General features: G+C 35.5%; 1 protein-coding gene across 1 annotated transcript in view; it reads left to right on the forward strand.

Moving 5' to 3' along the window:
• Positions 1–16,191, forward strand: part of MBOAT2 (membrane bound O-acyltransferase domain containing 2) — an 83,898-nt gene extending 67,707 nt beyond the window's left edge. Inside the window, exons 9-13 of the mRNA XM_026846512.1 lie at positions 952–1,055; positions 1,392–1,456; positions 6,099–6,231; positions 8,714–8,865; positions 9,408–16,191. Coding sequence (XP_026702313.1) covers positions 952–1,055; positions 1,392–1,456; positions 6,099–6,231; positions 8,714–8,865; positions 9,408–9,630 — 677 coding nt within the window. The 3' untranslated portion in view covers positions 9,631–16,191. The remainder of the gene's footprint in view (positions 1–951; positions 1,056–1,391; positions 1,457–6,098; positions 6,232–8,713; positions 8,866–9,407) is intronic.
• The last annotated feature ends 1,158 nt before the right edge of the window (positions 16,192–17,349 follow it).

The following is a 17,349-nucleotide window of genomic DNA, read 5'->3' on the forward strand; positions in this document are numbered from 1 at the left end:
TTATTTATCCATGTTAGTGGATACCTGGTTGGGTTCATGCCTCATAGATGTGTGTCCATGTTTTGGTGCATGCTACTAAGCTCCTGGCTCAACAGAGGCAATATTGGGGTATGGGGGGGGAATTTCCTTGTACATGGCTGTCTTCACTTGAGAAGTACAGCTGAGGAAACTTTTTGTGCCTGAGCTAAGAAATCTGAGGTGAAGGTGATGACTGAAAGTTACAAGCAGTATTCAAACTGACATCCCTTGTATTTTCCTGCATAGTCCAGATGATGGTAGCAGCTTTTTCTCCTAGGGAAAAATATTGTTTGCTTTGAACTATTTGACCTTGGACATGCACTGTAAACACTTTGGATTCAGAAGTGTTGTTAATAGCAGCCTTGTGCCATTAGAAGTCTGACAAACTCTGCATTGCTTAGTAAATTACTGTTTACTTCTGTTAGGTTTGCACTGCTCTGTGTATGGTGCTGTGAATGTGCACCTGCTTGCAGTGAATCGTGCAATTTTATCTTTGGTCTTCATTATGCAGCAACGGTAATGTTCAAAGAATAAAGACATGCATCTGAGTGTTGAGCTGCTGTCTCAAATTATTACAACCAGCCACTGTTTTGTAGTTTTGATGCATCTCATTGAGTTTGTTTTTCTGTTAAATTGCCAAAGCAAATCTAAGTAGGTGGTATGAGAGAGAGGGGACATCTGTACTGTGAAGCAGATAGTGCTACCTTTCATTCTTTTGCTTTTCTACAAGTTTTTGAATTGAAAGCTGGTGTGTTGCCTGGATTATTTTCTGTTTGTTCAAGTGTAACATAGTGATCCTTGGTATTTGCAAAAAAAAAAAATGTGTAGTCTTGAAGATGTGATAAATATTTTGAACAAACTACATATTGTGCAGTACACAATTTGTAATACAGGCAGTTTATAATTAATTTGTTTCTTTTTGTCTCATTGCAGCAGATGCAATTAATAATGCAGCAGGGTTTGGTTTTAGAGGATATGATAAAAATGGAGTTACACATTGGGATCTAATATCAAATCTGAGAATCCAGCAAATAGAGGTTTGTTTCTGTCTCTTTCAAATAAAATATGCCCTCATGTAGGTAGTTGCTTGTAATTTCAGTAACTTTTCCTACTCGTTTTGTTCTTCGAGATAGTAAATATGTTCAAAGTCAGAAATGATGTGTTCACACCCTTAGGAAAATAGTCTGTTTTGAATATGTTCTACTTGTCAGTTGACTTGCAAAATATTTTGTGGTTACAAGTAGCTGAGTAAATACCTTATTCAATTCATCACAAAGTCTAGGGGGTTTTTTTATAATTTATATGTCAAAATTTTGAAGTATTTTGTAACACTTTACAATTATGGAAATAATTAGTTTGGTTTTACTTTACAGTTTTCCACAAGCTTCAAGATGTTTCTTGATAACTGGAATATCCAAACAGCTCTTTGGCTTAAAAGGTATTTATTTCTTAAAGGAAAGCTTTTCTTCACTGAAGTTTCTTAGATAAATATTTATTTGAAGGTAATTTAACATTTAAAGCTAAACCCTCAAAACCATCAGTTCTTTAGCAACTTCACAGGACATTCTTCCTGTAATACTTGAATTACAGTCTCTGAATTTAGGACCTCTCCCTTAATGTAAACTACCAGGTTATGATAGAAACTGGTTTTCTTCATTGATTGTAGGGAAAACTACTAATCTGTGGAGGTGAGGCATCTCTTTTTTTTTTTTTTTTTTTTTTTTCCTTCCTTGTTTCTTCTTTCTCTTAGCATTCAAAGCAGTGCATATTGCTGAGAGCAGCTGGCAAAATGTGATTCTTAGCCTGTGGAAGCTTTGCATTATTTTTAGCCACACTGATACAGGAACTTCCGTACGTTCTGTGAGAGAACTTTCTGCTCTCCTTCCATAATGAGTGCATGGCAAAAAACAGACCCTACAATGTAATATCAACAAAACCTGCAAATTAATATCCTACAGATGCACTTTTTTCCTTGTCTGGGAAAGATATAGTGCCCAGTGAACTATATCATTCTGCTTTTACCACTTTTTTGTGGTAGCTAAAATTTAAAAGTGTTCTTGTGTAGTGTGCAGGTGTTGTTTCCCTTCTCCTGGTCTTTGTTTAGTTGATCTTTTATCAATAGGTGCAAGTTTAAATGAGACTCCTATCTTAGGGTCACTCAGAGGTTTTTATATCTTATTCTATGATGGCTGGCAACAGGATGTTTCTTCTATCAAATTTCTTTGTAGTGTATTCTCTTTCTTCCTTAATTTCTTTACTAAATTTTTTAATGACCCAATTAAAAACAGAAATTGAATATTATGTGGTTATTCTAGTTGGCTCAATAGGCAATAGAATCTATTGCTAGGACAGTCAGCAAGGAAGAATTGCATGCTTGCGGATGTTGAAATATATCATTTAATAAAGCAAATAATCTATTTAGTGATTTTTAAAATGCATTTTAATTTAGAGAACAGAAGTTGATCTGTATTAAAACTTAACAGGAAAAGGTGGTATTCCAACAAACTTTCAAATCGCCTAAATGAAATTATTCTACATAACTCCTTTTAGTGGAATACTCCTTAGTAACATTTCTGTTAAAGATTGAAAGAAAAAAATGAGAATCAGTTACTCAGAGTAACCTTAAAAGATGTGAAGAAAAATTAAAGTACCTCCTCAAAAAATATTTTTAAGAACAATTGTAGAACCACTTTGAGGATAGTCTAAATCCGTATTGATTCTGCCACAGTGAAATGGAGAACGGTGGATATTTTCTTGAAGTTTTTTGCAAGTAAAATATTGTTTTAATGATTATACATGAGGACCATAAATAGTGGTATAGAAGATACAATATATGACCAATCATTTGGTTAGTTGCAATGGTACAGCAGTTTGAATGGAGGACAAGATCATATATGCCATCAGAATTGTAGGATTTTAAATCCTGATTGTGTGTAAAAACAGTTAATGGACCTGCAGATCATAAGAAGTTTAAATAAACATTTAATGTAGATCACAAAATACAGCAGTTTAAAAGTATTATTGTTTCAAGCATGCAAGTTAAAATAGATATTTACATAGTAGTATATATCAACAATAAATATAAATGTTTCCTGGCTAGGGAAGCTGTTATGTTCCCCTTCAGCCTGTTCATTCTTTTTTCCAAAGAAAACATCTAATTTCATTTGTCTTTAGACATGTTTGCAAAGTCTCTGTGGTTCTTCTTGATCTTTTCTGACATTTTTCCAAACTTCCTGTCTTCTTACAGTGGATGTAGTACTTCTAAGACCTCCAAGATCTTTCCCTGGCTTCTTACAGGCAGATTTAAATTATTTGAGTGGATTAATTACCTTTATTTTCTTATAACATTCTAATACATCACAGTATTACATCCATCTTTTTTGCAGCAGCAATCTACTGCTGATTCATGCTCAGCTGATACTCGCTGTTTCATACTGTTGATTCATATTCATACTCAGACACGCTTTTTCAGTAATGTTACAGGAATGGGTACTGTTTTCTATCTTCCACATATTTGATTAATGTTCTATACTTTGGACTTCATCTTGTTGATTTCAGAACATTATTCAAGTCTCTCAAGATCATTGTGGATTCTAGCATTCTATCTGCTAAGAAAACAATGCCGATCTCATCCATCCCACCTTCCATCCAAAAAAGGAAGGGAAGACAGGGTGAAAAAATGCTTCTCAGTCTACCATCCAGGCTAGTAATGAAAGTAGAGAATCAGACCAAAGGCAGTACCTTGCTGAACTGATCAGTCTTCCCAGTTCTAGAGCAAATTGCGCATAAGATAACTTGGACCACCTCTATTTGAACAGATTTTCTCAGCTTGTTCGGATGACCATTATTTTCTTGATTTGCTATTAGGAATGTCAAGTGAAGCATTTCAACGCAATTCATTATTCACAAATCCATGGAGGAGTTTAAGCTTACTTTCTACTTTTTTAAATTAATGACTGATGATTTTTATCTAGTATATATCTGATCTGACTTACATTGATATAGCTGAAATTTGGTTAGTTAATTTAGTTAGTTTTAGCTTCTGATTGCTTTGCAGGGGAAAATAAAGGTTGAAGACATTTATCAGTTTATTAATGGAACATAATTACTCACCAGTCAGTGAAAAAATACATTCAGAATTAATACCAGTACTAGAACAGATAACATTTTGTGTGTGTTTTGTGTTCTAGTTTAATAAACACTTCTAAACACTCTTCTGTGACTAATCCCAAGGAGTTTAAAAAGAACACATGTACGCACACAGTTATGTGCAAACTGTGCCTCCACTCCCAAGGATGTGGGACACAAACACACACCTCCTTCTGCAAGCGTGGGCCCCCTGCTTGTACATGCTGCCTGTGGGAGGTGTGGGTGCTCCAGCTCTGTGTGAACCTGCTAATTCACATGCCGGTTAGATCATCATGCCGTGAGTTCACATGCAGCAGCTGACAGGGATGAGAGACTGCTGCCTGTGTATTGCGTGCTGCACTGAGAGTCCCCTAGCTGCATGCAGGCTACACAGTGTCTACCAGGGAGGTCTTGGCCAAGACAGCGGGTTGTGATGCTGGTGGGGTGACTTCTGGCAGTGTCAAACCATGTTTTGATTATTGGTATTTTGCTCCAAGGTGTCTCCCTGACATGGTACAAATTTTCCTGATGTTCTTGTACTTTCTGGGCTGTCAGATTCTTTGTCTCAAAAGTCTCTTTGAAATTCCCTGGTTACTCTTTAGACTGGTCGATGTTGCTTTCCTCTTTCAGGTGGTCTATTTTGGGCAAATGCCCTCAGATAGTTTTGTGTATTATGCATGTGTGCAACTGAACCCTGCTTAACCCCCTGTTCCCATCTTAATAGCTTTGTTAACAAAGCCCTTTGGCAAGGGCAGGGTGTTGTGCTGGTACACTGCACTGAAGACCTCATAAGTAAACTAAATTAGCAAAATACACTTTTGAACCTTCGCTATTCAGATCTTGTCTTTTCGCCTTCTGCTCTCTAACACTGACTGTATCATTTGGTCTTGGCAACCTTTTGTATATGTGGAAGCTGCAGCAAAGTAAATACATTAGCAGTGAATGTTTTGGCCCTCTATCACTAGCTTGTTGTCTTACTTGAATAATAAACATGCATTCTCTTCTCTTTCTCTGTTACTTGCTGTGTATTTATATATTGGTGTCTATGGCCTTCTACTTTAGTTGAAGCTCATTTTTGTATGTTAGCCTTAGATTTCTGTTCATGCATGCTTGTGATGTTTATTTTTGCTCCATGTTAGTGTGATCTGTTTCCATATTTCCTATTGCTTTTTGGTTTTCAGATCATTAAAGACCTCTTGATGAAGCCATATCAGGACCTTACCATGTTTCCTATCATTCTTCCACATCATCATGGTTTGTCACTGTGTCATTTAATGTCTTCTAGAAAATCTTTCTCAGATTCCTTTTTCCCTTCTTCCTTTTAGAATTCCTTTCTGTAGGACCTTGCCTAATAATTCAGTCTCAACTTTTAAATAGCGGAGTTCAGTATTCTCCTTATTTGATATTCTCACATCTCTAGAGTCAATAATTATAATTTCATCATCATGCTTGCCTAATTGCTCTACACAGACATATTTTCAGCTGTAGTCTCTCTGTTACTCAAAACTGAAGGTAGTTGTTACTTTTCCCCTTCTCCTGTAAGCTGCTTTCATTTTATGAAAAATGCATATATGATTCATCACAATACTTTGCAGGGCAGCCTGTGCCTTCTAGTGTAGCTTTTCAGACGCATTCTTGGATGGCTCAAGATCCCTTGTTAACACCAAAACCTGTCTTTGGATGCTTGTGTATCATTATAAATAAATACTGAATGTGATGACACTGAGCATAGGTTAGCACTGAGGGGTTAAATCAGGAGCTGTGAATAGGTTTAAGTATTTTCTATAAGTTGTAATGTAGTAGCAACATTATTAAGTAATATTAAACTGCAATTGCATTGCAAATTATGTGTTGGAGATGAAACTGATAGAAGTATAAATGCATAAATGATAACTGGGAAGATTGGTGGTTTGTCTCATGTTACTTATTTTGAATTCTCTTTGACTTACTAGAGTGTGCTATGAGCGAGCCACCTTCAGCCCAACGATCCAAACCTTCATCCTTTCTGCCATCTGGCATGGGGTTTACCCAGGATATTATTTAACATTTTTAACAGGAGTACTAATGACACTAGCAGCACGAGCTGTAAGTACCAACAAAGTATCTTAAACAACAGTAAGTTTTTAAAAACAAAACTGATCATGTACTGTAGTCCAAAGATGCACTTTGCAGTTGATAGACAGTCTGTCTGACAGTGGTGTTTACTTCTTTAGTTATGAGAATAGTAGTAATGTTTAAATACAAGGAGGGGCTGAGTGGTGGAAACAATCAAGACTTTACACAGTCTATAATGTCTTTGTAGTATACCTTTTGTGGAAGATGTTCCTCTCTGTTAACTGATGGTGTGTTACTATGCCGTGCTGAACAGAATGATGTTATTTAAGATCATTTTGAAAAACCTTTCTGCTGATGAAAAAATCACTGATGATGAGTAGCTTCAAATTTTGAGGTCAATGCTATATATTCATAGTCCACCCCCTCCCTAATTTCTGTCCAGTACTATTGTAAAGATGGTAACTAAAGAATGTTCCTCTTCAACCAGCAGATTCTCTAGTGCAGTTACTATTCAAAATTGGCCAGCCAGCAGTGCAGTCACATTAAAAACCTTTTTCAGCTGCTATTCAGAACCATATGGAACCAGCAAATCTGCCAAGAAATCTCTCACAGTTCTGCCTGAAAAGCTGCTTAAGAACAGAGGCAGGTTTATCCATTACTCAATGGGGAAGAGGAACAAAGAAATTTGATGTCAGCTCTGAGCAGCATAACAGACCACTTTTCTGTTGAAAGAACCAGGAGAATGGGAAATGAAGCAGACTGTTCTTTGTTGCGATAATAGCTAGGGAATGTGGTACTTCAGATTTAGATTGTTATTAACAGTAATAAAACAGATAATCCTCCTCTTTGTTCACACAGATGCAGGTATAGTCTTTGTCAGAATTGACTCCTTTGTTTACAATAGGTGTAGCTCCCTTCTCCTTTCCAGACTCTATCTCAGTGAACTTTTGACATTTATCAGCCAGGGGCTGGTGCAAAAGCCAAGGTTCAGGGACAGTTCCCAGGTGAAAGTTGTGCTCTGTCAGTAAGGTGAGTCCAGTAAATAGGAGCGCTCACTGCACTTTGTCCTGAGCTTAGCTAGTAAGTTGTACCGTATTTTATACATATCCATCAATAGGCTATTAAATAAAAATATTTTGAGTTTCCATATTAACAGATACCTAATAACTGGTAAGATATGTTAGAGGTACTTCAGCATGTTTATTATTTAACTCTACTAGCCTTTAATAGCAAAGTTTGGCAGCTCTGATCCACACTTTTTTCTCTTATTATGCCTAAGTATGTATTCAACTCATTTTACTTCCTTTAATCGTTACACGTCATAAACAGGTATTTACTAGGGGCAATTCTAGATTTACTTAGAAGTTGTAATTCAAGTCCTAAAATACTAGATTTCTCTACAAGAAATTCTGTAAAATTTCATCCAGGTTTTACAGAACTGATGAACAAGTCATTGCATGTGACCTTAGGATAAAACTGGGGGAGGATGGCAGGAGGAAGGGTATGTGGCTAGCATTACTTGTATTACTTAGTTAAACTAAACAAAGGCTGAGTGGGAATGTGATATCTACAGGGGAATTTGGGTAAGAAGGACAAGAAGGGCAAAAAAGGTTTTCAATGTAATGAAATCAGCAGGAGCTAGCCTTGGATATGTTCTTTAGAACCAGGAGTTCTAAAGAAACTGAAGGTTGAAGAAGCGAAACTGTGTACTTTGGTGTGCAGCTTTTCAGAGACTCAGTGCAGATAACTGGAAGGTGGCAACTGTGATACCAAGCTACACAAGGGCTGAATTGAACCCATCTTGGCTTGTCAGCAAGTAAGTGTGAGCAAGGATGACAGTTCAGTCAAAGGAAGGAGAGGTGAAGGTCTACTGATGTCTTTTTAATTATAGACAAAACTGAACCCAAACCTGTGTGGATTTTTAAAATTTTTTTTAAATACCTTTGGTATTCCATCATTTGAAAAGAATTTTACAAACAAAAGAAGACTCAGCATAGAAAATTGAGTCATTTTGTAATAGTCCCATTTCATATTAGTTGTTGACTCCTGAAATATGTCATTAGAATGAATATTTTGTATATTCTGATTTATACCCTACTTGTCCTAAAATAGATCTTATTAGTAAGTATATGAAAATAGTTTGCCATATAAAAGCTTTCAGCAGAAGCACATTGGCTTTCATTTACTGCACCACTCAATATTATACAGAATGGCCTGATGGAATATAATGTCTAATTCAGACAAGCAGGCCAAAGTTGCATTGGATTTAGGAGGGATTCATTTGCTTAAACTTATAAATACTTAAATGCTGTGCTGGATGAAATGCATTATCCTAAAAGGCAGGGAATTTGAACTAACTCGTCTTGAAGTTCATGGGCATTTTGAATAATTCAAAGATACTTGACCAAACCGCAGCGTTAAATTCATCCTATGAATTTTGTGCAACAAATTCTGTACAGTAAGATAGCTCTCAAGAGTTTATTCCTAAACTTAATTTTATCTGCTTTTTCAGATAAGAAACAACATCAGACACTATTTTGTTGAATCTCCTGCTGTTAAACTATGTTATGATATTATAACATGGATGGCAACTCAACTAGCAATAAGTTACACAGTTGTGCCATTTGTACTGCTCTCTGTAAAACCCTCTTTCACCTTTTACAGGTAAGCAAGTTCTACCTGTTTCCTTTTTCCTTAACTTGGCATAGAAGTTTTTTCTGTGGTATAAAATTTCTGAAGCTATTTTAGTGATAATTGTAAGATTGATTTGTTAGCTGAGAAAACTGTATTGCTGTTCTAGTGCTTGAACATAATTTGTGTTGTCTATGAGAAACCATAAAGAGATCTTGGTTTCCTGTCATAATAAACTTACTTTTCCTGGGGCAGAGAAAAAAAACCCAACCAACACCAAGAACTTGGAGATTACTATATGCACTTGGAACTATTTTATAGCAAGACAGGTAATGACTTCCCAGAAGTAACTCATGAAAAGAAGTTGAAAGCTGACTTCTTTTCACATCTTACAGCGCTAGGTGCTGTGAGGGAAGACTTCATTTCTGATTCCCCCTTACTACTTTTCTTAAAAGAAGTGCTAATGTCTTCCTATCTTATGTGCAACGTACTGTATGCAAGTAGGTTTTGACAGTTTATTCCTTAAGCATCCTGAAAAGAGTGGTCTGAGTTTTTTATTTTTGTTTGTTTTCTAGCTCCTGCTATTTCTGTCTTCATATTGCCAGCATCCTGGTGTTGTTGATACTTCCACTGAAAAGAACTCAAAAAGGAAGTAAAAAGCATGAAAGTGTCCAGCCTGTGTGGTCCAAAAAACTAGAAGAAGAAAATCTTTTGCAAAAGAACAGTTATTCCACAACAAATAATAGTTTCAGTCAGAAACAAGAAATTACCTGCAGATATCAAGCATTGAAACAGTGATTGAGGAAATACTATGATGAATATATTTTGTATGTTTTCAGAAACCCATTTTTAGCACCTTTTAAAGGGGTTTGTATTTGTTTGCAAAGATGTTTAGTAAGACAAGAATGCATTACCTAGGAAAATCACATACAATAGCAAGACTGGAAACAGAACAAATTAACCCCTCCCATGCCATGTCCCTGTGGGTCACGCCTTATATATGAAGATATTACCATTATTTCAATGGGCACTCAGGACTTGCAACGTATGTCCATAGGGTCATATGTGTGCCCTTTGCTGAATGTACGTTGTGTATCCCAAGGCACTGATGGGGTGGAATAAAATTGTGTCAATCTAGGATTAACAAATGGAAATTAATTTTTCCAATTGAATGACTTGCCTTAAACCCTCTATTTACTGAAATATTGTTTCTAAGTGGGTATTTTCAAGTTTGATTTTACATGGAAAGCATATTTCAAATATGTAATACTATATGCTATAAAGAAGATAAAAATAGGAAATGCAAAGTCATTAGAAGGCTTTTCAATCTTTAAAAGGGAATTGCAATAAGCATCTCAGTATTTGGAGGGTTTTCTTAAAGTATCTCAAACTATTACAGTACATTACACAACTGTAAACATTACTGATGCCAAATTTAGAGTTAGGTTTCTTTGATAAAGAGTATAATTACACATAGCCCTTGTGAATGGATTAAAAATAAAATAAAACAACTGAAGGTTTGCCTTTTCCAGGGCTTGATAGCTCTAATCTAGGTTTCTTTTACTTTTAAGTACCTAAAACCAATAAAACACTGCCAAGTGGGCTTTGCAGCTAGAGAAGGAAAGGCAGCCATAGGACACAGAAGACAACGTGCAAGCACCAGGATTTTAATGAAAGTGCGTTTTTTACCCTTAAATACCAGAAATACTTGTTCTAGAATACAACTGTTTTACAAAAAAGGATTTGTAATACAAAGATATTTTGAATTTCCAGGCATACAGTAGTTAGTTGATGATGCTTTCAGTATACAAAAGCAAAATTACCTTGAGCTCTAGTGCATAGGTAGTCAATCATGAAATTACTATCATAACCACTTTCTGTATGCTTGATAATTGATGGCCCTTTATCCAAAGAAGCATATGAATTTGAGGAAAAGCTTTGTCTTCAAATTAGAATTTTAGATGCAAAGTTCACATCATATTTGTGGGTACCATAATGAAAGAAATAAATCCTTCAGAATATCTGGTTTACTGAATTATGGAAGTGTGTCAGGGGAATAATGAAGTGGTTATATCTATTCCAGACCATTTATTGTGATGATGGTCCCTGCTAGAGTTCTGGTGTTAAAGGGCTACATTTTAATTGCTTATATTATGTATTTTCATCTAATTTTTTTAAGTAAACACAAACTGTTTATCCACATGGGTTTTTTTAGCTTTAAAACTGACACAAAATACTACCAGAGAAAAATAATGCAGCTTGTTGATTATTAACCTACAAATGAATGAGAAAAATATTGTCATAATATTTTGAACCTTAAATTTTTCATCGAATATCTAACACTAGTTGGGTGAATATTCTTAGTACCAGATGGCACTCAGCTTTGGGCATACTACCATGCAAAAATAGTCACAGCACATCTGGCTTACTCTCTAAAGGACCACATCCCAAGTCAGGTCAGAATTGTTTCCTTGCTATGGTAGTTCTGTGTCTGGTCTTTGGCTCCTTGCCTAAAACTCCAGGAGGATAACATACCTCTTCCATATATGTAGGTTAGCATTACGCAGTTAGAAAGGGGGAACTAAATATGAAATGAGTGGATGACTCTCATTTGGAGCTTAAAGATATGCTGTAGGTGGGAACTGTGCTAGGAAAACGGTTGGACTAGATGATCTCCAGGGTCATTTCCAACCTAGATGATTCTGTGATTCTGTGACTGTTCAGAAGAGCAAGGATGTTTGTTTTGGTGACAGCTGTATTATCGTTAAAATAAAATAATCTAGCTTCTAAATCCTTACTCTGGTTACCCAAGTAGACCCCCCCTTACATGGGGTCGTGGTTGTCATATGCCTGTTAGAAATGGCATTATGGTTCTTTCTGTTGTTTATGAGTAAGGGCACACTGGTTTCTTTGTTTGATTACCCTTATTAGATAACACAATCAGGAAAGATGTTTTTCCACCTTCTGTTCTTGAAGGGACATTTACACAAAATAACAAATTAACATTGCACATTTCTGGGTGGGTGAGTAGAATTAGGGTTGATTCTTTCAGCATTTGTTGTGTTGAACTTAAATTAATCTTGTTGGTGCAGTCTATGAATCTGCCCAAAGCAGCACTTTTGGATGCCAGTACAACATGTAACGTGCCATCTTCTCCATTAATGTTCTGGTACTCTTGTTTTCTTGTTTTGGCATGTGTGCCCATATGTGCAATGCAAGCTTACTAGTTCTTCATCATGTAAACACTCCCAGAAAATAAGCAGGTTTAGGATAGTGAAGACTGGTACTGCGGTGTGAGTGAATTCACAGGTACAGTTTTGTGCAGACCTTTTGTATATGGGGAAGTTAAAACAGCTAAAGAAAATATGTACGTGCTTTACTTGAGCACAAGTGGCAAGGTATGAGCCATTGGATGTGACTGGTGTCTGTGTGCAATGTAATGACTTTTTTCTTCATGGTTTGAAACCCTTAAATAATTGCAACACAAGAAAAATATGACGACTTACTAGTTCTGCACAAAATTTATCTTTAAGTGTAGTGTCCTAGAATTTACCCTTTACATGTCATTGCTAAATATAAAAGTACTTTGAACCAAAATCTGCTCTTCATGTAAATGAATCCTCTTGGGGACTGTGGAAAGAGGTTTTTTGTTTTAATGGCAGCACACTGATTTTAGTCAAACTGGGGTTTTGTCATTGTTGTTTTCCCTCTGCTTTACTAGTTTTCTGCCTTGCTATCACACTGCATTCTTTTTATCCATTTGGTCAGAAAGTCAAGAGTGGCCAGCCCTGATGCTTTAGATAATTTTTAGGTTTTACATCCCATCACTTTATAATACTGAATTTGAAAGGATGGCAGTGATTTACTATTGTCCTTGCTGAGAAAAACAGTAGAAAGTAAATTTCCTAGAAATCTTTGGGAATGAAGGAAACATACTTTTAAGTATTCTTTCACTTTTTAACTTTTTGGATATACATTAGTTATGTGTTTTCTGTATTGCAGATCAGCACACTAAAAAAAGTAAATACAACATATCATTCACAATTTTATGGTGCTTTGCAGATACTTGCCTGTTGTGAACAATTCATTCAAGCACTTAATGAGTTAATGTTAGTAAATGTAGTCACCCTGACAGTAACTATTTGCTTGCTTAACCTTTTTAACCTTTATGATTCTGTATTAATGAAAGAGATATATATTATATATTTAAATAATACTTTCAGTGGTGCCTACTACTGTTGTAATCGGGAAGGCTTCGTTAGCTTTACAGTTACAGATATGCCCTTCTTATTCAGGAAACTTATTTTTCCATGGCCATTCCTTAAGTTGACATGTAGACAAGATTTCAGTAATAGGTGACATATTTAAAAATATATTACCATGTAAAAATATTGGTATGCATTTCAGTGTGCTCTTGATAACAAATGATACTTTAGTGAGAAGACTTTACGAAGAGGTCTTTGTGTATTCCCTGCTGTACACTGACTTGTGGTGTGAGTTTTCCCAGTATAGTATATTATTTATTAGAAAAATTTTACACTTAAATAACTTGTTCTGTTTCCCTTGTGGGAATAAGTAACATGAATATAAATGCTATGCTTTTATGATAGGATGTATACTAGGTAGTTGTGCCTCTCTTGATGGCATTGATTTGGTTAGTGGGAAAGAGTTCTCTGATACAAAGGAGACCTTTATGAGAGCCTCACCTCCTGTCAAATTAATATCAAAAGTAATTTTAACAGAGTCTGGATTTTTTTTCTCAGAAGCTTTGCAAGCATATTGTTGACGATTTGTTTAAATACATGGTGAAATATGTCCTCACATTTGCCTGCAAATGTGTCACTTGCTTACATGTAAACTTTCACATGCTCAACTTTGTAAGTTGGCCCTGAATGATAAAGAAATTTAAAAGCACAAGTTACAGTAATTTAGGCTTTTGCTTCCCTTAACCTTAAGTCTTTCACTTTGTAATTCTCATCGAATTCTGAAATAAGGTTTGAGAATTGTTCGCTTTCAATGAAAATTTGGAAATATTGCCATTTATGTTGAAAAGTGATCAGTGTTAGAAAAACAAATGGAAATAAATTCAAATATTTTAATATGATGCAGACTCTATGTATAAAAAAAATTATACATTGGTTCTATGCTGATTCATCATAGCATTTCACTACATGATTACCCTTTATGTATTAATTTAGGTCTAGTAATACTCTGAACAGCATTTGGGAGTATTTTTAAATTTCCTGTTTAAAAAAATCAATGGGTTATAAGTACTTAAGTATTTAAATGTTATGCTGAATAAGTATCGAAGCAGATACTCTAGTGAATTGAGCCTGCTCTCATTATATTACCAGATCTGTCTGGAGCTAAGCTAGTTTGCGCTGTCAGTCTTCTTCATAGTCATGGTGGAAAAGCTGGCTGTGAATAAGTCTGGTAAGAACATGTCCCATCAGTGGCCAGGAGGGTTTGCCACAGAGTTCCTGAGGGGAGCTAACGCTACCTGCAAAGCATGACAGAAGAGCTTGTGACCCAGGATGCAGTGGCTCTATGCTACATCTACCTGGATTTTTTTATGTGTTTGCTGTCTTAACCTAGACATTTTACAAACACCATAAAGTCTAGGCATCCACAAAGTCACCCTGCAAGGTTACAGCTGCAAGTATTGCAACAGTTGCTTATTATGGTCAGAACTAAATGGAAAAAAAAATTCTTAAAAACTTGGTTTGAGATGAGCTTTTTATGTTTTTTACAAAACCTAACTATCAACTGTATTAATTTTCATCCCATTAAATATTTAGAACATAATTTTGCTAGACAAATGTGCAAAAGCAAATTCTGCCACTTCATCTTCTGTGCATTACCTGTGTGTCCAGTGACCTGCGCCTGGTTTTGGTTTTATGCATTTTTAGTTTTTCTTAATTCATGTGTGTATCCGTTGTGAAAAATTTATGAGTTGACAGGCTGTAGTTACATATAGTGTGCATAAATATACTTAAAATAGGCCATATCAATATTTACGTGAGACTAGTGTTGAGCCCTCCAGTTGTACACCACATCTGCTGTGAAGGCTGCTGGGCTGTGTTCTCAGAGTACTAAGCTTTCTGCTTCCTAAAGAGAAAATAGAATCTGTTGGTCACACTTTACATGGAAAGTGAAGGGCTTCTTTCACTCTGTTGCAAAACCAACCCTTACAGGATATTCTGCTGCAGGCTATGAATACAGAATTTGATTTCAGATGTATGACTGTGATCTGAGTTAGGGTCACTTTCAGAGGAAACTTTTTACATTAATAATGACTCAGTCCAGCACCTTATTCCAAACGAACCTCTTGGCAAAAGTGACCTCTGCACAATCTTCTTCCTCTTCTTCCTTCCTTTTGTTCTCTGAGGGAGAAATACCCCAAGCTGGATTTTCGTTTCGCTACACTATGTCATATGAACAGATAGCTGTGGTCCCTGCTCTAGTTGGATTAGGCTTCCAAACTGTGACGATGTAATCTGCAACAAAAACCAGAGAAACAGGGTGCCTAGAGACCGGTAATCAGAATAGTGCAACACTACATATTAAAGGTGCAACAATCTTTTGTCACAATAAATTAAGGAGTATTTGCCTATGCATACTTTGCCTTTCTATGTGTTTATCAGTTCTCTTTACATCTTTTCTTTGTAACTTCTTTTGTCCAGTGATGTTGACTATTTCTATGAAGAATATTCTGATGTGTCTTACTGTGACAAAGGTGTCAAAACAATACAATAGTAATTAGGTAGTTACTCTTAAATCCCAGACCTCAGATGTGTTCTAGATCACTTAGAGGAGAACATTCAAAATGTATTGAATGAAAAATAATGTAAGATGGGTAAATATAGCATTATTCAAAGATGTTGTAATAAGTTATTCAATTTAAGAATTTAAAATATGGAACTTTGTTCTTTCCTGCCTTGGTTACACATTCAAGGGAATAGTTTTACCTCAATGCAGAAGTAGTTATGCCTCCAACTACCCATATGTTATGGTGAGAAAACACCCCTAAAAGTGGATAGCTACAGTATTCCTAAATTTGCCTTTCCTGGTTCAGATTATAATGCATTGTCGGTGAATTTCATTTTTATTATTCTAAAATATATATTTTTTAAAAAGTGTTATTTTTCAACAGATCCATAAACTAAGTGTTGGTGTATGGTAAAATTAAAATACCACTGTTAGTTACACTGTGATTGTGATATTTTAATAATTACTTATTTCTAATTTGTCTCAGCAGTGCTGCAGAAGCAGCATGCTGTTATGTTTTAAAGGTGTTTTTAACTTGCCTATAAATGTTTTTTTCTAATTTGTGTCTTTAAATCTGATTAAACTGTAGTTTAAAAAAAGTGCACTAGTTTTTCTGATTTTTTTTTTTGGTGTCTTTAATGTGTGCTAAAGAACAAAATTATTTTAGTGCAGTTTCTCCTTTTAGATTACTAAACATTACAGTGCATGCATTTACACTATTATTTGGAGTGTTCTGCTTCAAAATTGCTCTTATTTAATTTGTTTTGCTCTTATTTAATTTGTTTTCTAGAGCTTATATATAAATATATGTATGTAATTATTTCAGTAGAACTGGTAAATAGAATTTTAAGTCTAGCCTCTTGTCACTTGGTACTTGTACAATTTTAAACCTTCCATCTCAAAGCATCTTGCTACCTCATGTGCACTACTTCTGAATATGACAAGTTGGGTTTTTTTAGCTGGAGAAATGGAAAACTCATAACAAATTAAAATCGATGTTTTGAACAAGCTGCTGCTTTAATTGGTGATTCCAAAGAAGCAGGACTAAATGTGTACCATATTTGTGCTTTTCTTTTTCTTTTTGAAACCTGACTATTTGGACTCCAGTATGACAGTTTCTGTTAGCTGGTGACAGTATGTTAAAGCAGGCTGAGACTCCCTGACCTACAGGTTCTTTACCATGTGTGTTTAGATTGTTACAGAAAAGAAGGGATATTATATATCATTACTAAACAAGGGCTGTTTCCATCACTTCCTGTTTCATAGTGAATCATTTTCTCTCTTCTCTTGATCTGGTATTAATTTTGCTTCAGTACAAACCTTGTAAAGCAACTGTGACTTTGTGAAGACATCTTTACAAAGATCTGTTTCTGTAAAAGTCCCACCCTAGAGGAATACTGAAATGTGTGTGTTGGTCTCCTGAAAGGACCTACTGTAGTAACGGGGTTTTTTAAGCCATGTGTGTTTAGAATCCCCTTTGTTAGCTGAACTGTGGGAAATAAAAAATACTTGCCACTTCACTGCAACATTCACAGATGCAGTTTTAGAATCTCCGGTGATTTTTGTTGTTTCAACCAAAAGTTAGAGACTGCAGAGAAAATTTCCCTCTCAAATATGCATTCAGAATGGAGTGAGTCAGGTGTGTGAAAAGTATCTTCATGAACTAAAAACGTTTATTACTGCATTTAGTGAAAAACTCATTTGAACAGATTAAGAGAAAGCACAGTTTTCTGCTACAACTTCAAGATG

Source organism: Athene cunicularia (genome assembly GCF_003259725.1).
Source record: "Athene cunicularia isolate RWA chromosome 3 unlocalized genomic scaffold, athCun1 chr3_part1, whole genome shotgun sequence".
Lineage (NCBI taxonomy): Eukaryota > Metazoa > Chordata > Aves > Strigiformes > Strigidae > Athene > Athene cunicularia.